Raw genomic sequence first — 23,345 nt, 5'->3', positions numbered from 1 at the left:
TGGAATGTACATTCTGCCCACTGTTCCCACAGTGGGAGCTGTTTCAAGGACACAACCTTGAGAGAGTAATGTGCTGTTGAGACCGTCTGGACTGAATACATGACTGAACCCCAGTAAGGCCTCTATATCAAATTTCAGGATTCTGGCAGGTAGGTGTGGAGGTCTATTCATCTTGTATCCACTGAAGACAAGCCTCTCAATTAAGTTCCTAGTTTGTTAAACCTGTCACCTACCAATCTGGAGCGGTCTTCCTTTTTCTTTGGTCTCTTCTTGCCCTCTGTGTACTGGGGCCAGTTTGTGAACCAACAGCAAAATGCTTTAACCTGTGTAAGAGCTGAGTAAGGGCTTGAAACATGAGCAAGCTGAAGCCCTTTTCTCCGCCTGTAGTTCTCAGGGGAGAGAATGGGTTGGGAAGAGTCTTGCCTAAAAGCAAAATTTTCTCATGCTGCGTCTTCATGAAAAACCTCTCTGAAATAATGCTTCAGGGTAAAGGCTCTGGGGTCCATTTGGTGTGATTGAGGGAGATTTGAGACACAGGCTGGCGTGACCCACGTTTCCAGTGTCCAGCTGCTGGACATCTGACTGCAGGGACCTACATGATGTGAGTTGGGAACTGTGTGGCTGCCACTTTATGTTATTGTTAATCTTTTTAGGTGGCAATAGGAAACAGATTAAAGAATGAATTAAAATATTGGTCTGTACTGAGATGGAAGTGGCTATGTCAAGTTAGTAAAGAAACCTACAAAGAAAACTGGCTTGAAATTGTATTTAAAAGGGACTAAATTTTACTGGAACTGAGATCCAGGATCCATGAGGTTCCAAAAGGACCTCGAAACAACATACTGAATAGCCAAACCTCTTTTGTTTGTGGCTAAAGCACTCAAGTTCAGGGGCCGGCGTTCAGAGTCTGTTTAGATTATTAATGTTTGTAAAGGAAAGAAAAACTCCTCTAACCTGCAGATTTCTGTCAATGCACCAGTTAGTTTCAAAATCATCATCATCTTCTCCAAAAGGGTTGATAAGTTGCTCAGCTACCTGCAATTGAGAACATAGAATAAGTCCACCGTGATGCTGTGAAGACTAAGAGTGAAGGTTGAAGAGGATTCCTGTTTCACTGTCTGCTTTCTTTGGTCACCTTTCATAATAGGAAGGCTAGAACGGAGTGGGTTGTTCTGCAGATGCAGATATTTATCAGCCAGTGAGAATGGACTCAGACTGTGAATCATGCACCTGCAGAGTCTGCTCTCCAAAGACTCTGTCTATTCAGCTGGTGACAATGCAGGCCCCAACTAGGAGAAGCCATGGGCTGTTTAGGAGCCAAATGACTGACTCTCAGGTACAAATCAGCCAGCAAATATCAAAAGAGCATTGTGCTAGGCATTGTGCTAGGCACTTTGAGGGATACATAGCCTGTGCTCTGAAAGAATTTACAAAGGGCCAGGTGAAGAGATAAAATGTAAGTGTGGGCAAGGTTAAACAGCAAAGAAAGACTTCACAATTAAAATAATACAAGGAGATTTCATAATTATTGGATGTAACTGCTAAATGAATGAGTCACAGAGCTAGTAAGTCATAAAGCTGGAATTTTTCTTACTTAGTTTTACCTTAAAGGATTTATGGCTATCTAGTAAGTTACTTTGAAGTTAAGTAACTTCTTATCATATATCTTCTAACAGTTGGTAAGTACTAGATGTTCTTACCATGTTCCTGAATTGAATAGCCTTCTTGATGAGAGATTTATATGCCAAATATGTCTCACCTGTTAGTCTCTATTTTCATTAATTCCCTTTGATTTTTATTACCTGGACGTACGCCTGTGTGTGTGTGTGTGTGTGTGTGTGTGTGTATGTGGTTTTACCTTGGGCCTAGATGTAAAAAACTTACAAGTGTATAAAACAAAGGCACCATTGATTAGTTGAGTTCCTAGATTCTGAGACTATTTGGTAGAAAATCTACCTACGTGTTTTTTAGGATTTAAGTCTTAACCACTACATCAAAATCACCTGGAGAGCTTTTAAAGAAAATTGATGCCTGGGTCCTCACCCCACCACCCCCGGAGATTCTGATTTAATGGGTGCGAGGTTGAGCCCAGGCATCATATTGAGTAGAGCTCCCAGGAGTTTTTAATGTGTGGCCATTGTTGAGAATGACTGACTTAGAGAAGGACATCCCCTTGTTCTAAGGGACAGCCTGTGGCAGGGCCCATGCCTCTGGATCAGTCACAGCAATATCCATTGTCAGAGTCCTTCATTGCAAGTTCCAAGGGGCTGTCTACCTTTCTTGTCTGGGGTTTTCCTTAAATTAAATGGGCCACTGGATGGGTCCTGAAAATATTTTTGTTACATCCAGAATTTCACTTATATGGGATCCATCCTGCATATAGTATTAGAGTCTACATTTAACTACCAAAATGATATCCATGTTTCTGAATTGACTATGTCACAAAAGTATCCTTTACTCACTTGGAGGCTCCATTTCCAGCAAACAACTGAATAATACACCATTCATAAGATTAAGATGGGTTTTCACACTTTGAAAAGATTTATAAATATTAGAATTGTCAAGACAAAACTGCTGTTTAGGGCTTCCCTGGTGGCGCAGTGGTTGAAAGTCCGCCTGCCGATGCAGGGGACACGGGTTCGTGCCCCGGTCTGGGAAGATCCCACATGCCGCGGAGCGGCTGGGCCTGTGAGCCATGGCCGCTGAGCCTGCACGTCCGGAGCCTGTGCTCCGCAATGGGAGAGGCCACAACAGTGAGAGGCCTGCGTACCTCAAAAAAAACAAAACAAAAAAAACTGCTGTTTAGAAACTGAGATCCAATCTACTGGGTGGGAAAACTTTCTCTTAGGGTTACCTGTCTCTTAATAGAGCTAAGATTGTCTTTTCATATTTTGCCTTCAAAATATTTTATAAAGGAAAAGACTGTTAATATATTAGAGAGCACTTCAGAAGTCAGGAACTGCTGGCTCTTCCTTCCAGGCTGGCCAAACATCTCATGTGGACGCAAAGTGAAGAATAAAAAGCTCAGCACAGCTCAGGGGAAAGGACAATAGAAGACCAGAGTGATTGAGTGCTTGGGCCAATTGTGGTGAGTTTGTGTTTATAAAAGTAGAGTCTACTTTTTTCTCTAATGGGAAATGAGAGCTATTAGTCTCTATTACTCTTTCTCTGTCTTAAATGGGTAAAAATAATTGTCACTGTCATCTGGTTAAAAATGTTTTTGCCATTTGTAAAGGAAATGCCTTTACTCTTTGGAGGATAACTTGAAGTGCCAACATATTTATTTTTCCTGGTTAAAATTCAAACCAATGAAAGTAAAGGCATCTGCAGAGAAAATGCTTCCACAACCTGGAAGGTCTCGACGGTGCACTGTGGCAGTTTGGAAGGTCAAACATTTGAAATTCTATTTTATTAAAATTATCTTCAAACTGTCTTTAGATTTCAATCAACTTAATGAAGCCATTGTCTTTGATCTTTTTCTGTCACATACAAAAGAGATGGAAGAATCAGGCCTCTGATACTTTTACATACATCTGGGGTTGGGGGGAGATGGTAGTGGGAACAAATAAAATTCTACACTGATGATTGAACTAGTTGTTTTCACTGCTCTGACCTGTTTTTAATTTCCTGGCAAACCAAATATTATCATTAATCCTGGGGTTTCTGGTTTTGATTCCGATGAATTCCTTTGAGTCTCTGTTCTGGTTTTGAAAATGGAATGCATTTAATGTCGTGGCACAGCTAGTGGGATTTCAGGGGATAGAAGCTAACTATCTACAGAGTTGAGCAGAACCAAGATCATACAATATTAATGCTTAAGTCTGAGATACAAGCCTTCTTATTTACTCTCTTTTACTCTGCTTAGTTGCTTGTTGTGGTATAAAATATCAATGCAGGTACACTTATTACTTTAATTACATTGTTGTAACCCTAATGCGAGCACACAAAGACTTAAAACCATCAGTGGCCATAAAAGAGTAGCATCTGCATAAATGAGCTGCTTCAGACCCCTACAGTACAGTACTCACCACATCCCTGCCACTTTAATGCCTGGTTGAAAAGTAATAACATTTCCGAGCTATTAAATGTTAAATCTACCTTTGACTCACTCATGAATGAGTGATTCAGTAAGGGATCAGTGTGCAGAGTTTGGAACATGACGGAGATTACAAAGCAGGTCTCAGGCACTGAGACTGTTGGCTACCTTGAGCCATCCTGCATAGAAGAAGAATTGTAGGAGAGTAAAGATCGGAATGTAAAGATCTAAGTCATGCCCTGAGTAGCCTCTGGTGGGATCCAAAAACTGGCGTCCAATCAGGCACGCAAAGAAGAAGGTGTAGACAGCTAGCGTGACAACCTGAAACAGAGAGAAACCTGAGTGAGAGCACAGCGCTGGCTGCCCGAGAGAGACAGCATGCCAAAGTGGGCAAGTAGAAAGAAAAATCACGTGCCAAGGATTTGATACCTGGGTGTAAACCAGCGGAATCCCAACCCAGTCATAACCAAATAAGAGGCTGCACCAGGAGCGAAATCGGTTCATTTCCTAAGCCAGAAACAAATTAGACACGATTTACTGAGGTGATGGGTGTGGTAATAAATATTTACTGGGATTCAGCATATGGCCATGACTTTTAGGAATACACCTGTAAAATGATGAGAGAGACTTTGACAGGCTAGAAGTTGGTTCTGAAATCCACTCCAAAAGGAAAATTTTGAAAATGACAAGCTATCAACATAATTCAACAATGTGCAAAAGGGATTGAGTACAGTTGGACATTTTAAAAAATATTAAATCAGGACTGTATAGAAATATCCCCTACTCTATTGAATTCATAATTTCCAACATATATATTGGCCCCAAGTGGTGTTAGGAAGGCAGTGGTTAATATTTTAAATAAATCATTTCTAAATTATGTGGAGAGCAGATTATTTTTTGTTTCCTCTATTGCTTTTGAAAACATACTTACTGTAGATCTTAGAAAAAAGAACTAAATACATCCTAAACCGTTCCCCCAACAAATGAAGACTTTAGAATGCTTCTATTGACAGAAAATCTATCCCTGTTTAAAGCAGGAAGGACTGGGATCCATTGATTTCTTTTTTCTCTGTTGAACACAAGTTATTATTTAAGACTGGGAGAAAGAGTATACGTTAAATTGGGAGCTATTTTTAAATCATTCACTCCTTTTAGCTTAATCGAGGCAGGAGACTGTCATGGCACAAATCTCTCTAGCCCTTCTATAAATTCGTTTCTCAAATGAATTCAGGATTATTTCATTTAATGAAAACACAGTTTTGTTTCCTGGAGCATCTGGAAAGCTGCGTTAACCTTGGGATATTCCGATTTGGGGGAGCTGACTGGAGGGTTTATTTCTACTCCAGATTTGGTCTGTCATCCTGGAGCTAGGGATGGCAAATATTCCTTGAGGGTGCCAGATCCTTCCAAGCCCTGGCAGACATTGCTGATCAATCAAAGAACATTTTCTTACAGAGCCTATTACAAAGCCTACTTCTGTTTAAAACAGAGCCTCTAAGCAACCACCTGCAATCAATCTGAGTTAAACTGTGTACTATTCTCCTCCTGCCTTTGAGGGTTCTGACACTAGCCCAGTCTTTCTGGTTCCTTTGGAACCAGGATTGAACAAATTGGACTTGTCCAGGTCCAACCTGTTGCATCCAGGTCCCTGTTGGTCTCTGATTAGCATCTTTTACTGACAGTTTACTATGTACTTACAGTCATCAATGATTGCAGATCAACACTGTCTCTGATTCTACCTTCCTTCCGGGCTTTAGCTGCAAGATTTCCAAACCAGATGAATGGAACCCAGTATTTCAGATGAGGAGATTTGAGGTGTTCAAATAATTTTCTTTCATCTGCTGTCATAAAACCTTTACACAAAATAAAAATAGCTAGATTATACAGACTTGGTTTAGCGCTAGTATATTACCGTATATATTTCAGTGTCTACTATGTGAGCAAATAATGGGGGATATTCAAGAAATATAAAATAAAGGTTCCTGTCTCAAGTAGTTTTTACTTGTATCAGAGATAAGGAATATGTACTCACGAGCACACGTACACACACGCACACACACACACACAAGTTATATATCGGTATAGGAGGCAATACATGTGAGCAATCCCTAACAGAGGCGGCCAGTAGGAAGTAAGGTGACATTAAATGTGGACTAGGACATCTGGGGAAGGTCTCTTCTTTAGGTTTTGGTTTATTCATCTAAAATTGGGAACAAGAATACTTAGAATTGTTTGGATTAAAAGAATAAAACGTGATAATGTATACAAAGCACTTAGTAGGGTGCCGAACACGTGAATCGCATAACATTTCATCCTGACCCCTCCTTTCAAACTCCTAATTTACCAGGACCTCTTCTGCGAAGCCTTCCTTGATTCCTTCCTTCTCCTTCCCCGGGGATTTCTCCCCTTCAAAGCTCCACCACGGTGCTCTCCCTTGCCTTGTATTATGATAATGTTAGACACAAATGTTTCCCCTGCTAAGGCCCTTTGGAAGGGCAAAGAGCATATTATCGTCGTGGTCCCCACAGCATTTCACATATACTTTTTAAAATTTTTATTATTTATTTTATTTTTGGCTGCATTGGGTCTTTGTTGCTGTGCGCGGGCTTTCTCTAGTTGCAGCGATCAGGGGCTACTCTTCCTTGCGGTGCACGTGCTTCTCATTGCTGTGGCTTCTCTTGTTGTGGAGCACGGGCTCTAGGTGCGCGGGCTTCAGTAGTTGTGGCTCTCGGGCTCTAGAGCACAGGCTCAGGAGTTGCATGGGCTTAGTTGCTCTGCAGCATGTGGGATCTTCCCAGACCAGGGCTTGAACCAGTGTCCCCTGCATCAGCAGGTGGATTCTTAACCACTGCGCCACCAGGGAAGCCCTCGCATATACTTTAAAAGTGCTTCTTTCATTTTTGTGTGCCTCTGTGTGTGTGTGTGTGTGTGTATAACACAGTTTGCTTAAGTTTGCAGTGACCTCTCAGAGCCTCAGTTTTCTCATGCGTAAAAGAGATGATAATACCTACTTCACAGGGGTGTTGTAGAATTACCTGAGATGAGGAACATACGTCAAGGTTAACATAATGCTTCGCACATACTTAGCACTCGGTAAGTGCCAATAGTATATTATGTGAACTTTTATTCACACCCCCACCACCTGCACACCAGAGAAAGAAGAGATTTGAATAATAGGAGAGGAGGATAAGTTAACAGGTTTATTTATTAACATTTATTGAATGTCTACTGTGTACCAGGGTTTGTTCATATAAAGATGTGCTTCAAAACACTTGACACTTTATTTTTTTAGAGTTAAAATCATGATTTAATTACCAATTAAATAAATAAAATGTCAAGTGCTTCAGGAGTTGTGGCACATGGACTTCAGTAGTTGTGGCACATGGGCTTCAGTAGTTGTGGCTCACAGGCTCTAGAGCACAGGCTCAGTAGTTGTGGCACATGGGCTTAGTTGCTCTGTGGCATGTGGGATCTTCCTGGACCAGGACTCGAACCCATGTCTCCTGCACTGGCAGGCGGATTCTTAACCACTGGGCCACCAGGGAAGTCCCATTCTTCCTAATGGCTGCATTCTATTTAACTGTGTGCAGTATTTTATATAAGTAGTCCTCTTTTGAATAGAGTTTTAAGTTGTTTTAATTTTTTTCCTACTAAAAATAATGCTGCAGTGACTATCCTTGTACTTACCACCTTGACTTTTTTTTTAAAGGATTATATAGGGGCATGAGGAACCATTTTCTTTTATTTATTTATTATTTATTTTTTTTGGCTTCATCGGGTCAGTTGCGGCACGCGGGATCTTTCATTGTGGCACACAGGCTCAGTAGTTGCGGCGCGAGAGCTTAGTTGCCCCGCGGCATGTGAGCTCTTAGTTCCCTGACCAGGGATCGGACCCATATCCCCTGCATTGGAAGGCGGATCCTTAACCACTGGACCACTAGGGAAGTCCCCACACCTTAACTTTTTAAGTGGACTTTTAAATGTTCATTATGATTTAGTATAAATGCTTTCTGAATTAAAACTTGTTTCTAAAACTGATTTTTGTTAGATATGAATTTTGAGTTACTTTTGATTCAGAAATGCAATCATTTGCTTATGAAATGCTAACACATTCAGATGAAAATCAACTTTTGCCCTAATGTGACACAGTTTGTATCCTTAACCATCTGTAATTGGTTTATGAATCTGGTTTTCCTGCTTAAAGTAATCCTCCCTCCTTACCATGCATACTGAGTTTTATTTAAGAGGTGTTGCTGTAACAGAAAATAACTCAAAGGAGAAGTGAGATGTGCCATTTTGAAAGTCACTGACCCATAGAGCTTTGGAGTTACCTAGATCCTTGATGTGATCCAGGCCAGTGTTTTGAGAATATGGTCCACAGGTCGTGGGTGTCTGAATCACTTGTGACACCTATTATATATGGAGAGGGCTAGGCTCTACCATCACCTGCTAAACCAGACTCAATAGGGCAGGAATTCTTGACCCAGTGTTGCACCTTTGCCTTATCCTGAAAGCCCTTTAGAAAATTCCAGTGCCTTCACCTTATCCCTTGAGATTCTGATTCATTTGGTCTAGAGTGAGGTCCAGGTGTAAGCATCCTTTTAATCTTCCTGGGTAATTTAATGAAATTTGGTCCGGGCATTCACATGTTTACCAAGTTCTGCAGGAAATTCTGACCTACAGCAATGTTCAAAAATCACTGCCCCACTGAATGAAGATTCTGTTTATTCAGTATTTGAAATAAACAGAGTAACAACTACAGAGCCAATATTTACCAACAAGAGACTAATTTTAGATAAAACTCAGGTTATTTATATTAGCTTTGAAGGGGTCTGCCCATGCCTGGGGAATTGGACTCTCTCTGGTGGTCAAAGAATAAGATGAATCTGAGAATTCTTGTCTTGTTTCTCAGTGCATTTCAAAGTTGTTGCATGATCTAGATAATCTGTTTGGCTTTTTTTAAGACTTGCAGAGTATGATTAAATCTGATGATAAGAAGTTAATAGATGAACTTGACCTGTCTTGGCTCTGTGCTTGAAGACCTGCAACCCTTCACCTTTCCCCTGGAAGACTATTCTCAGACATTTCATATCAATTGTCTAACAGTTATAGTCTTGGGATTTATAGTGCAGTTTCCAAAAATGCCTGCATTTATATACTGGCTGCAATCTCTGTCATTTGACCAAAGAATAACTTTACCTCTGGTTATTTTTTATTCAGGAATATGGATCAACTTATGCTGGCAAGTCCTTTCTTGGCTTCTTAGCAAAAAGCAAATATGCAGAGTGAGGGTTAATTTAATGCAAACCCTAAAGCGGGAGTTAGGTAACCTCCCCCCAGTCCCTGCCGTGTAGCACACCCAGTGATTGGAAAGGGACATGTAGAGCTAGGAAAGTGTGTGTGGGGGTTAAATGTTCAGCCCAAATTTATTGCGTACTTTACTAGGTGCTGTGAAAGATGAACTAGACATTAATGTATCCTCCAAGAGTGTACAGGCAGAATAATTTTAATTATTTCCTGCAGGGTTACACATCTTATCCAAAGTAACCCCATCTTTGGAAATTGAGTTGTTGGTCCATTGAAAGAAAAGTCTAGATTGTTAATCAAATCAATTCAAAGAGCATTTGTTATTACATGGAATGTTATCCTCATCAGTGCCTCAGGCCATTTTAACCAGAGACTGATGATATATTCAGAATGTGATCATTATCCTCGTCTGTAAGTCTATGTTAACCACAGGTATTGATTTGCTACAGTTTGGCTGCACCATCAGCTGGCTGGTCCTCACACTACCCTGTCTCCTTCACATGTCTGTCTTTATGCCACGCTCCCTCAGACCCTATCCACACCCTGACATTGCTATTTTATTCAATATCTTGCGATTACATTTGCCTTGAATTTCTCTTGCTATCTTTTTTCCTTCTGGTTTTCTGGCTAGTTCAGCTCTGCTCAGCAATTTTCATATTGCGTATCCCAAAGAACCCTTTCTAATATTTCAAATCAGAGTAAAAAAATATATATATATTTACATATATATATATATATATACACACACACACACACATATGTTTGTATTTACTTGTGTCTTGAATTGTGGCTTGATGGAGTAGGATCTGCTACTTTAAGGCAAAATTTTATTGCCTTCAAACCAAAGGACCAATTAAGTCCATTAATAAACAATATTCCGGTAATCGCAGATTCAGTTGAAGCTGAGGCAGATGTCTTTTGCCTTTAAAGCAGAGTGCGTACATGAGGCTCTATTAGGAGGAGAGCTAAAAGCTCTGCTTCTCAAAACTTTTAGGCAGGATGGGTTTATTGCCAATTCTTTCTGAAAGAGAAAGTTGTGCATTCAGCATCTGAGCCCTTCTCAGAGATGACTTTTTCAGGCACATTGCAACAAGCCTGGCTCATTTTCCTCTCTGTACTTTCCAAATGAATGGAATGAAGCCACCAGATTCAACTGCAGCCATTCTTTAAATTCAACGGTAGAAATTTAGAAATCCCTGTCAACTGGGAAAATCAAAGTGAGGCAAAATGGGATTGAGAGAGAGAGGGAATCACACTGTGAAGGCATTGTGGAGGGCAGTATTCAGATATATATATATTTTTAACCATGAACTACAGTAAGATATATTTGTGGTTCCCAAAACAATTATTGGCTCTTCTGTGTGAGGTGCTCTCTGATATTTTCTGTTCTGTTCCATTCCATTCCATAAAAAATGCTGGCTCAAAGCCATTAAAATGATTTAAGAAACCCAGTTTGAAGAGCTTGAAATAGGATATGGTTGAGTAAAATCAGTTTCTGGGTTAGCAATACTGAACGGAGACAGAGAAACTCCTCTATTTTCCTAATGAGTCAGACACGAGTGAAACAGCTCTAGTCAGCCGTATTCCTGTCTCTAAATTAGTATCCTATTTGGTAGTTCACTGCCTTCTACACATGATGCACAGAAAATATCATTCACAAAATCAGTGCTCTTAACTCCTGGCCTGTCCAGGTGGCCCAGAATTCCATTTGCTTTGGGTAAGTAGATCTGAGGCAATTTGCAGATAAAGTTGGAGGAGTTAATAGATGCGCTGTGGTGCAGTGGTTCCTAGACTTTGCTGCACATTAGGATGGTCTGGGGAGCTTAAAAACTCCTGATGCCCAGGTTGCACCGTACACCTATCGAATCCTAATGTCTGGGGGTGTGAGCCACCATCAGTATTTTTAAAAGATCCCTAGCGACTCCATCTTGTAACAAAGGTTGGGAACAACTGCACCTAGTACAGAGTCACACAGCAAGCTGGCCATTTTAGCATCCTTGTTCTGGCTCAAACATAGTGCTTCTGGGGAGCTTGTTTAGAAGTGGATTTCTGGGTCCCAAGCCCCAGAGATTCAAATTTCATAGGTTGTCTGGGAACCTGCAATTTAAATAAGCACGCTTGATAATTCAATGAATGTGGTGGTCTACGATCATCCTTTGAGAAGCATTGATTGGTGAGCCATGATTTAACTCCTAAAACAGAGCTGTGATGAACCTTCAAACATTGGGCTGAGACTGCCCATCCATGGCACTAACCAAGGAGGTGTGTACTTTCTCTCCCATTGAAGAGCCAGTGCACATAGGTGAGTCAAGTTGCACTCACAAGATGACATTCAGTCTCTTCTGGGCTCATCACGTGAGACTATAGGGGTAACTGACTCAGCCTGTAAAAGTTCAGCCAACAGAGGAAAAACTGGCACAGCCGTGAATACCACCATCCCCTTGATCATCTCTCATGTAACACAGAGCAGTGGGAGATTTCAGAGACCAGGGAACCCCAGTAGCACGGAATGCATCAGGAAAAACGTGAACAGCAGATCACAGGGCAGAAAGTCAATATTATACAAAATCCATTCGATTTTACTTAGCGAGAGAAGAATACAGATTAAATGATCTGAGTGTGGGGCTAGCCTTCCAGACAGTGCATCTAAAGTTAGAACTTTTATCTCAACAGTCACGTGACAATTGGGAGCTCGGTCGGTTGTATTTATGCCTGTTAACTGTATGTCGCTAAGAATCCTGATGGGGTCTCCACAGGCTCTCTCGTCAGGGCAGAAGCTCAAGGAACTTCATGTTAAGATTCCAGGCCTTTGAGAAAACAAAACAGTGTCCTTTCCTTAAATTTTACTGTCTTTTAACCACTCTTACAGGCTACCAAGCACAGAGGGAAACTATTTTAGAGAAATAGAAATGCAATGGAGTGATGTGAAGTTCAGCTGTAAATATATTTATGCTTGTCTCTGAAAATGATTCATAGAAGAAAACATTTGCAGTGATCTTTACTGATCCTCGAGGACAGGGACCTCGCTTTCAGCTGTGCTCCAGTGCTCAGCACAATGCCTAGCATACCATATACACTCAGTAAATCTTTGTTAAATGAGCAAAAGCATGACAGATTTAGTAACAGATTTAGTAACGTTTCTTTTAGAGGAATGCATGTAATTTCCCATTTCCTTTTTTTGTGCTTCTGGTGAAGAATTTTGAAGGGAAATATTTTCTCTCCTGATCACTGTGAAACCCCAGATAAAATGTTTTGATTCAGTCTTATACCATAACGTAAGCACCCAATTAAGGCCATCACTTAAATTGGCAAAGATCTGGAATTGTGCACGTGACTTGACTTAGAATGAGTGATATCTTCCAAGGCAGGTGATTGAAACGACTGGAATTTTTCAGGGCAGGCTTGTAGCCAAGAGGGAAAATAACAGAGACTCCTGGGTTACAGCTTCTCTGCGAAGTAACTGTTTGATAACAGACCAGTTCAGGGAATTTCCAGCATAATAGACATTATTTTGCATTCAGTTGTTACATTTCTATTTTCATGGGGGCATAAATAAAGAAATTTTAATTTTTAATTCGAGAAATGTAACCTGTAACATCAAAGCATATGTATTTCCCAGAATAATGTAAGTTGAGTGTCCAGCTTAACAGCAAGGAATGTCAGGGACCGGCGGGTAAGTGACCTAGCTCACCAGCTGTAGTCAAGCGATGGCCAGATGCTTCAGAAGGAGGTGCTGATCTTCATTCTCTCCGTCCTCTCACTGTTTTTGTCCTGCTAGTCCTGAATCTTTGTGACAGGGACCCTCCCTGAAGCAATACAAAGAGTTTGGAGGGCAACTCCCATTGCCTTAAAGCCCCCTGTTTCTCAGAGTGTGATCCAGGGACCCCCTTCCTCAAAGTGTCCAGGGGCTTGTTAAACACACTCATTCCTGGACCCCAGCCTAGACCTACTGAATCAAAATCTCTGGGGGTGGTGTCTTTGGTTCTGTGTTTTTAGCAGTATTGATTTTTTTAACACTGTCTAAAGTGCACTGAAGTTTGAGGACATGTACCTTCCCAGACAGGTGGGTTTATGTAGGGAGTCACCTGACAAGAGGTTTTTTTTTTTGCGCCCTCAGGTGGAGCAGGTGCCCTGGCTCTGGGCTCAGGGCACCTGCCAAACATTTTTTGCCATCCCTGAGCTTCCTTTTCTTCCCAGAAACGTTGGCACAGGCCAAGGACAGACAGAGAGAGGTGGAGACACGTACCCAGTTGGGAGAGCTTGGAAACTGACCCCACGTGCAGACCGAGTCAGCCTTCTCTGCTGGGAAGCAGGAAGTCTGGTAAGTCTGTGTGGCCAGCCGACACAGAGTCTGTGCCCATCCATGCGGGTGGCCGTGAGGCAGACCAGGAAGGACCCTGCCTGTGAAGCGTGGCCCCCAGCTTGGAAGGCAGTGGCTCAGAACTTTGTCCCACCACCTAGCATGCAAACCTTGCATTCCTGTTGGGCACATGCTGGTCCACTACCCCTTCTTCTGCCTTTCGAGAAAACACTTAGGGGTGAAAGAGAGTAGTAGAGACCTTTACACTGCAATCATCCGTGATGGCCCCAGAGGGCACCTGCTAAGCCTTCAGCCCCGTCCTGTCACCCTCAGCACTCTTCCTCCTTCAGACGCGGCACAAAAACTTGAAGTGAGAATGATGCTCGTTGTGTCCAGGCAGGTCTAATTCAAGTCCCCTAGATGGTAGTCTCTGAGCAGACTGCTCAGAGGCTACCATCCAGAGCAATTCTGGAGCCTCCAGCATGGTTGAAACCTTGAATTCACCCTTTTCTTAACTGTTGCAGTTTTGTTATTAGTAATGAATTATTTGACAAATGCCAAAGCCTTTTACCCCGGGGGTGAGAAAAAGGGTTAAAAAAATAAGCATCCCAGAAAAGACTCCTTACTTCTCAAACTTCAGTATATAAAAATAGCAACATAAGAGCATGTTTAAAAGCAGGTTTTCCAGGCCTTACATACAATGGTTCTGATTCAGTAGGTCTGATGTGGGGCTCAGGAGTATGCATTTTATTTAATTAATTTATTTATTTATTAATAAATTTAGTTATTTTATTTATTTATTTTTGGCTGCGTTGGGTCTTCATTGCTGTGCACGGGCTTTCTCTAGTTGTGGCGAGGAGGGGTACTCTTTGTTGCAGTGCATTGGCTTCTCATTGCGGTGGCTTAAGGTCTAGGCACTTGGGCTTCAGTAGTTGTGGCTCGGGGGCTCTAGAGTGCAGGCTCAGTAGTTGTGGCGCATGGGCTTAGTTGCTCCACGGCATGTGGGATCTTCCCAGACCAGGGCTCGAACCCGTGTCCCCTGCATTGGCAGGCGGATTCTTAACCACTGCACCACCAGGGAAGTCCCAGGAGTATGCATTTTAAATAAACCACTCAAGTTATTCAGGATGTAAGGGGCCCGTGGGTTTGTGGATCACACCCTGAGACATACTCATGTAAATGCACCTCAAGGAGCAAATGATTCCCCTATGCCCTTGGAATGGTTGCGGGTACTGGTGGTAGGGGAGAGAGAAGCACTCGAGTGTTCCAAATGCCTTGGAAAGGGGGAAAGTGTCGATGCGAGTACTGACCGGTGTTTGTGTAAGTTTGATAAGGAATGAGTGTCGGTATTATGAAAAGTGCACCTAAAGGAAATGAACTCAGATCATTCTCCCATTCATCTCGCCGTTTCTACTTGCCCCTCAGACCTGAGCACAACTCAGGCCTCGTTGAGCTCACGTCTAACCAGAGGCCCTAAAGCCCTCTCTGTCACCAGCCACCCCATGTGCTTTTAATATGAAGGTGACGCTGAGAGGATAGATTCGCTCTGAGAATCGGGCCTGGAGTCTGATTCCTGTCAGAATGCGCTTTCTTCTTTCCAAGGATGTGTCCGGACTACAGAAATGTCACCTTTATTCATCCAAGTAAACTTTAGCTGTCACTCATCCATTTGGAATGGGCCAAACGTTTCTTGTTTGTTTTTAGGACTTTTTTCATAGGTCGAAATGCTTATCACATTTGATCCTTTAGACATTAGGGTAAGAAAAATAAGTTATCAAGTGGCATTTTAAACTTGGTCATTCTGATGCAGTATCCCACTTTTAAATTTGGAGGAAGGGTGGCAGTTAATTTTTTTTAAGTTCCGACTGGTTTTACTGAATTTACTGAATTTAACTGAATCTGTAACCGACTCCTTGCTCCCCATTACTTTCTCACGTCTTGCTCTGTTGCCCTAACAACGGCCTCTACACTCCTCCTTCCTTATTTCCACCTTACCTTTCACAGTCTCCTGGTCATAGGGGATCAAGAAGACCTAGGATGTCATATCAAATGAGTCTTCTAAAGTGACCAAAGGTCTGTGTTAGGCTGTTGTACTAGATAATTTCATTATTAATAGCAAGAACTCATGTCACACCATGTGCCGGGCACTGCTCTAGACACTGCAAGTATTAACTTATTTAATCATCACAACAAGCCTATGAGGTATATGAGGTAAAAGGTATTATAAATCACTCTAAACTTACTCTATGGATGAGGAAACTGAAGCATTAGAAAGGTAAAGTAACTCAGACAAGGTCATGTAGCCAGTAAGCGATAGAGAAGGATTTGAACTCTTACTCTGTGTTCTGAGTCACTATCTATGTCGCCATCTGAGAAGACAAAACCAAATCAAACAAAAGCCCCCAAACCTCCAAAAACAAACAAACCATGCTACTCTTAAATATATATATATATATATTTTTTTTTTTTCAAGGACATTTCAGAAAAGGAGACTGGATAAAGCAACCTAATTTGAGACTGTACTCAATATAAAGGCAGAATCCTCTCATGGGTCCTATATCTGCTATATATTCATTTATACATTCCAACATACTCTCAGATGGATCAAAGACAACCCAGCGCAAAACCCCATTTTTATTCTGTACGTGCCAACAATGATCTCATTTAATCCTCATCCCCTTGAAGGCTGGTTTAACAGCTTCTTTGCTAAGTATTAACACACCAAAGAGAACCATTCTTCAAACGTGATTTGTTCTCAGCATCCTGTGTCCAGAAGCCCAGGTACAAAACTGCATCTACCCTGAGGAATAGGAGGGACAACAGACCCACACTAAAGCAGCCTTTTACTGCCACCTCTCAGGCTCTGCCTAGATGAAAAGCCGCATTTCTGGTTCCTACCAGAATCTGCTGTTTGGTAGGCGTTGGGGGGAAGGATTAAGTTAGGAGTTCTGAGCCTGAATTGAAATTTTGGCGCTCCCACTAATGAGCTATGTGATCCAGAACAGGTCATAACCTCTCTGAATCTCTCATGGTTTTTTTGAGGTCCGTATGAAATAATATTTATGAAAGTGCATAAACTGTAAAGTGCTAGAAAATGTAAGGCGATATTACAGAAGGTTTGAATAAATATGATAATTATTATATTATGGACCATGTGACTGTTTGCAACTTAATTTGAGGTTGACTGTCTGCTGTTTCCTTTGCTCTGCCCCCCAAGTAAATGTCTTGAGGGCAGGAACCATGACTTATTCATTTTTACCTCTTAAGACTGTTTCTGGCACATGATAGGTAATCAGTAAATGTTTCTTGAATGAATGAATAAATAAAAAGCATTTTCAAAGGAACTTTGAAAGCTCTGATCGAGGTCAAGAGGAGCCCCATGGAAGGAAAAGTCATTTCCAATACCTGCTTCAACCACATGGTCCATCGTTGGAAACCTTTTGTACACAGCCGTGCTCACCGAGCGGAAGATGAGCAGGGATGTGAGGTTGACGTAGCGCATCAGTGTCCTCCTTAGCAGGCGCCCATACTCGTCACTTCCATGAACACTGCTGGAGATGAGAAACATCAGCCTGTCTGGCCAGGGCAGATTCACAAACTGGTTCCACCATCGGTTCACCACCAGAGTAACATAAAACCCTGTAGAATAACAGGAAATTGTAAAGCAATTTCTTACTGTAGACATATTGTTGACACTGATGCTTTCAGCAGAATTTTAGTTTTTTTAGGGATCGGGGTGTAAAAAATATGTTGTTATCCATATCTAATGATTTTGCCCTCCAGAAAAAAATGTAATTTGTGCCTCGCAATGCTGTAGCACCCAGTAAGTGGGTATTAGAACTCAAATATTGACGGCAAAGATGGAGAGTTAGTGAAAATAAAGCTGAATTGTCCAAGAGCAGATTATTACCTCAGACTTGTTGGTTGTTAATTTAGCAAAAGCAGCCTTGAAGGTAAACCTTATGGATGATTCTGGTTCTGTTGCAAGCAGTGACTTTTCAGGCATGCCTCTCAGCTTGGAAACACTCCCATGCAGAGTCATTGGTGTTATCCTAACAGAGACAGCTGTGTGGCTGCATTCTGCATGTGACCTATACTTACCAAGCACAAAGGTTACTGGAATTTGTTCAGCATATCTGTCACAGTAAATTGATAATTTTTCAAAGTAACGTTTTTGGGCTCCTGTAAGTAACAATCTGGAGCAAAAATAAAATGCACAGCCCTTTATGATATTATACTTCTGCACCTGCTTTGCAAGTGACATTCAGTGCAAACAATTAAGCAAAAATAACCTCATTTTTTTTTTAAGGAGCAATAATTTTTTCTTTTCTACCTAAGCTGATGTATCTCAAAACCTTTTTAACTGCTGAATGTTTTAAGAACTAACGTTTTTAGTACATAAATATTGTTGGTCATTACACAGTGGGACATAATAACCATTTTATTTTTAAATACTTCATATTTTAAAATTTTTATATGATTAATGCATTGGATTTAGAGCAAACTACTTCATAAAAGAGTCCATTTTCCAATTATTCATCATATGTACTTAAAAAAAGAGTGCCTTAAGTGGATTGCACGTATTAAGTAATTATTGAATAATAACCCTGGATTCGACATCCTGATCTTACTTTTTCATGAATATGCTACTTAGTACATTCTTGATTATACATGTTGTACTTCAAGGGATGTTATAACTGTTTATTTTAAAGCCTACAGTTATTTAAGGGATTTCCCTGGCGGTCCAGTGGTTGAGATTTTGCCTTGTAATGCATGGGGTATGGGTTCGATCCCTGGTCAGGGAGCTAAGATCCCACATGCCTTGGGGCCAAAACACCAAAACATAAAACAGAAGCAATATTGTAACAAGTTCAATAACGACTTTAAAAATGGTGCACATCAAAAAAAAAATCCTTAAAAAAATTTTCAAAATAAAAGAATTTAAAATATACATTTATAATATAAAACAACACAGATTTAACAATTAGTAGTGAAATTTTTATAATTATGTTTGGTGGGTTTTTATTTCTATAGTATAAATATAAAAATTTATATTATGGATCTGACACAAACCCATTTTCTGGTATTGTTAAACATAAATCCATTTAATGAAGCTATTATTGGTATTTATGTTGCAAGGAGGAGATTCAGAATCAGAAGAACTATCTCAAGGCAGGTTAGTAATAATGATCAAAATCCAGAAAGAAAACACAGATGAATTTGAATAAATGAATGAATGCAGCTTTTCCAAGGGAGAAAGGAATCCCCTGGAAACACTCATCATAGCATGTGTCAGAGGCCTATTTGGGTCAGTAGAACTTTGAAGAAGGACGCAGAGGGATAATGAGGTGACAGTGAGCCACAGACCAGACTGCAGATGAAGATCTGGGAGCTGGTGCTGACCAAGGAGGTGTGTGGGTGCAGGGTGGGCTTGGAGTTCCTGCCTCAGCTTGGAAGAGGTGTCAGAAATTCTGAAATCGAGAAGAGCTGACAAGAGAGGCATCACCTGGTGGACAGGCCTATCAAGGTCATGCTGATGACAAGTTACAGCCAGAATGCTTTCTGGTACTCAAATAAAAATGATCAGAGAGAATTTAAATTTGGAGAGCACAGACCGTAGGGTTTAACAGAGCCAGGTTTGAATCCCAGATCTGCCACTTAACAGATTTGGATTTGGAGCATATTTTTAAATCTCTCTGAGTCCCAGTTTTCTCATTTGTAAATGGGGATATTAATACCTATTTATATGTATCAGGAATGTTATGAGGATTAAAGAATATATGATATATAAAACCACTTAGCATATGGTGTCACACTTAAGAAATAATAAAGTGGTTGTTACTATTAATAGTTGGCCAAAGGAAAAAATATTTAGCTGATAGACACATAGAAATCTTACTAGCTAGAAAGTACCACAGCGAGTATTTTGTCAAATCCATCCCAAAATAAAAAGAGATATAATCAAACTAGTGAATTCTGGTTCTGTCTTATGATTTTTTTGCTAGGTATAACTATTTGCTTATAACAGGATTAAAAAACTTAGCATCATTAGTAGACATGAGAATGAAACTATGTCTGTATTTGTCTACAGGTATGTCTGACTTTCTTGACAGATCCAACCTGTAGTTCTTGGTAGAGCTTTGATCAACATATAAGGGTCTATTTTAATAAACTTTTACGTTTGAACTTTAAAAAATGAAAAATGGCTTGAACTAATGATTATTGTTATAAATGTAAGCACTCTTTGGTCTTTAGAAAACATATGTGCATACAATTTTGTGGGGTATAAATAAGATATTGGAGTCAAAGTTAAGGCCCTATGGAGCATTTCTGGCTACAATGCAACTGTTCTAAGAGCTATTCTATTCTAAGAAGCAGTAGCAGCAATAAATTCACATTAGTAAAAATAAACTAATGAGACAATTATCCTGAAACGTCATGTGTCTTCCACCATTTCATATTCTGAAGGAGTAGGTGACACATAAATAAATCATCAAAATAATACCGTATTTAGAAGACAAATCTGAAAAATTATTAGAGATTTTTAATAAAACTTTCCTTGTAAAGATATTTTGCCAAAATGTATACCAATATATACATTTGTTTGGAACTGTAGTTTTGATATGTAGCAAAAGTAATTCTTCCTATTCTAATTTTGGTCATTATCAGCTAGCCAAATTAACATCCCTCTTCTTCACATGGTGTCCTGTGGCTGCAAGGAAGAATGTAGGTGAAAACAATGATTCACAAATTTGTCCATTGTATGCAGAAGAAAAAGAACAAACTGATGAACACAGTAAAGGTGGAAATACAGCCTCAAAAACCTTTAGCTTTTCTATTTTAAGTTTTAACTTTCCCCAGAGAAGAAATGTATGCAATCAATATTAATTTAAAAAACTAATAAAGCTTCCCTTTTATAATACTGATAAAATTTTATTAAGACTATAATTTTTAGTTATAAAAGTATTTCTTGGACATGATGTTGCTCATATTTCCTGTCAATCTGACAGGCAAAGGTTGTGAGGTTATAAAGAATAAAAGTCTTTTATGAATATAATGTGCCCTGAACTCAGAAGATATAAAGAAAATAAATTAGTTTTCAGGCCTTTTCTTTAATTGAGATATTGGTAAGGTTGGGGGCACCAACTTGGATACGATTTCGTCATTCCAGGAAAGAGGAAGGAAAGTTGCCTGATACACACTATTCACGAACATGTTAATTATGTAGGTAGTCACTGCAAACTGTCAAATCAGAAACTCAAACTATGAATAACATAGTTCAGAGAAGCACAAATAATTATTTGTCTGTGGACTTTGCCATTCAAAATCATCACTTAGTGAGGTTCTAGGTATAAATCTTTCATTTTATGCCTATAGCAAAATTCTTGAAGCACAACTAATACCTCATCATGACCAATTAAAGTGGGGCTGGAATGAGAGCCACCTGAACATGACGGTTAGGGTCTATTTAACATCCTAAAAATGGTTAGGTGTGGATTAAAATACCCAGTCCTGGGGAGAAGTAGGCAACAGAGGATCATGCAAAGGAGGAGGTCACATAATGCAAAAGCCAGTGGCAGCCAAAGGGCTTGGATTTTTGAGACTGTATTCATATATGCTATCTAATGGCCATTAAGGACACACGCAAAGGAAAGTACCTGTACATAAAACTTATTGCTGTGTAAAGTACAGCAAAAACAATAAATTCCCTGTATAGTAGTTTGTAGATGCTGCCTCTCCACTTGAAGAGTAACCTATGAAATCCAAAAAAAGTCGCATTTGCTACTTTACTGGAGTAAGTGACAGTCATCTTGGATAATTTTTCTTTTTTTTCTAGAAGAGCAAGAAGACAACACACAAGTAAAAAGCAATGTTTAAGACCGAGCATAAATCTGTATCTCAAAAGAAACCCTAACCAGCAACCAGTCAACCATCTCTACTTTTTGCCTTTCTCAGCTTGAACAATTTGGAATTTGGAGATAACCACCAACTCAGTGCTAAATCTTTTAGTAGAAAAGGGGAAGAAAGGAGTGTCTGGAAAAAGAAATATTAGAAATCTTAAGCTTGCCTTCATTTCTAAATATTTTGAGATTATATAGCTATTAATAAATATTTGAATGACTAAATGAGATGTATGAGATATGATGTATTATGATCTATCATATATTTTCTGAATCCATGGGAAGATTTAAGGTATTGATATGCTATATTAATTGACCTTTTCAAAAGCAGTGGTCAAACTTATTGTTTGGGGCTTTATTTGCTAAAATGTGTAAAGAGGTATTTATTTCACCCTTAAATTTCCTAAAAGAAAGTTATGCCTCTCTTAGAAATCAGGAGAAGCCAGCCCCTTGTGGGAATTTAATTGACGGGTTACTTTTGGTTGTTTTAATTTAACTGTCTCTCTAGTGGAGCTCTGAGTGCATAGTTAGCACTCTGTGCACTTCACAAGGTAGACAAAACGTCGGGCCACAGTGATACTAAGTAAGGTGCATTTTCCCATTGAAAAGTCCCACATAAAATGCTTTGGGATAGGGCACCTTCTGTTTGGAGCTGAAAAAATGAGGCCATTATTTAGGACTCTTTCCACCTGGACTGTTCCATGGATGTGGGTGGGATGAGAACTGGGCCCCAAAGCCTAGTTTTCAGTGGATTCTCTGGAATTCCATTGCTCTTCACCAAGACACTAAGCATTCAGGTTTTGAGAAGATGCCCCAAAGCTAATCTTTGTTTGAAAATCCTGCTCCACAGCTTTCTAACACAAAGCATACACAGAGAACATGAAATTTCTTTGAAACCTTTTGCTTTCAAAAGGATCTATGAGGAGTCTTATAGAGCTACTTAGACTGAAATGATCGAGTTTTTAGGTAGAACTGTACTAGACATAAATAATAAATCCTATAGCAGATTTCTTATACAAAGTAGCCTATAGCACACATTTTATCATAAACAAGGACATTTTCTGTCTTTATTCAGAGGTAGAGAAAAAATCCAATTCTCATTTGCCTAGTTTCCCTAAAAAAAAAAAAAAAAAAAAAAAGTGAAACTCTGGAACTATATTCTGGAGCGGTATTTTTTTTTTTCTAATCACCAGCCTAAGGCTTCAACTACTGATTTTAACAAAGAAACCAGAGATTTTTTTGGCAAAAGTAGGTATCATTACGAAAGGTTGGGACTCAGGCCACAAAAGCAGTTTCATTTTTCCATCTTCACTTTGTCTCTTTGTCTAATGTGAATACAGCCAAAACTGGGAGAGGAGCATAATAAATTAAGCCCATTTCATAATTTGTTCTTATGGACACTGGACTTTTGAATAACAGTCCTTAAATAACTCTCTTTCCTTTAACAGTTCACCCTTCTGTTACAGCTCTGTCAGAAAAACCAAGATCACATCGAGTAGAGGTCAGAGGTAAAATGCATAGGTATACTCTGTGCACTAACCTATTTGTTTGGTTTGGAGTCCCCGACAGGAAAGACAATCTCCAGGCTCCCCCTGCAGAGGTGGCTTCGGGTCGGTGTTGTACTCTCGGCTCACCCTTCACTCATGCGGAGTCTGGACAACTGTTTATGCCAATTTGTCCACTGGTGACAGTGATAGCCAGGAACAAACAGGAGCAACAGCTGCTGATGTGGCTTTTTTCTAATCTATAATTATAACTCCACCTGTCGCCCAAAGCACCACTTTGAATGAGAAGTTGGAGG

The 23,345-nt window shown here is 40.1% G+C and overlaps 1 protein-coding gene across 3 annotated transcripts in view; it reads right to left on the bottom strand.

Moving 5' to 3' along the window:
• BEST3 (bestrophin 3) overlaps positions 1–21,453 on the bottom strand; it is a gene marked incomplete at both ends in the record, with an annotated part of 45,478 nt that extends 24,025 nt beyond the window's left edge. Inside the window, 7 exons of one of the 3 annotated variants that reach the window (XM_081250106.1) lie at positions 955–1,035; positions 4,205–4,357; positions 4,466–4,543; positions 5,735–5,889; positions 17,049–17,282; positions 17,745–17,839; positions 21,302–21,453. In XM_081250106.1, coding sequence (XP_081106232.1) covers positions 955–1,035; positions 4,205–4,357; positions 4,466–4,543; positions 5,735–5,889; positions 17,049–17,282; positions 17,745–17,839; positions 21,302–21,453 — 948 coding nt within the window. Of the gene's footprint in view, positions 1–954; positions 1,036–4,204; positions 4,358–4,465; positions 4,544–5,734; positions 5,981–10,308; positions 10,365–17,048; positions 17,283–17,744; positions 17,840–21,301 lie in introns of those variants that run through there. The other 2 variants (XM_081250107.1, XM_081250108.1) reach the window with 2 other exon arrangements.
• Positions 21,454–23,345: the final 1,892 nt, after the last annotated feature.

This window comes from Mesoplodon bidens, assembly GCF_964165515.1.
Source record: "Mesoplodon bidens genome assembly, chromosome: 11".
Taxonomy (NCBI): Eukaryota; Metazoa; Chordata; class Mammalia; order Artiodactyla; family Ziphiidae; genus Mesoplodon; species Mesoplodon bidens.
Note: the sequence above shows the minus strand (reverse complement) of the source record. Positions and strands in the feature narration are given on the sequence as shown.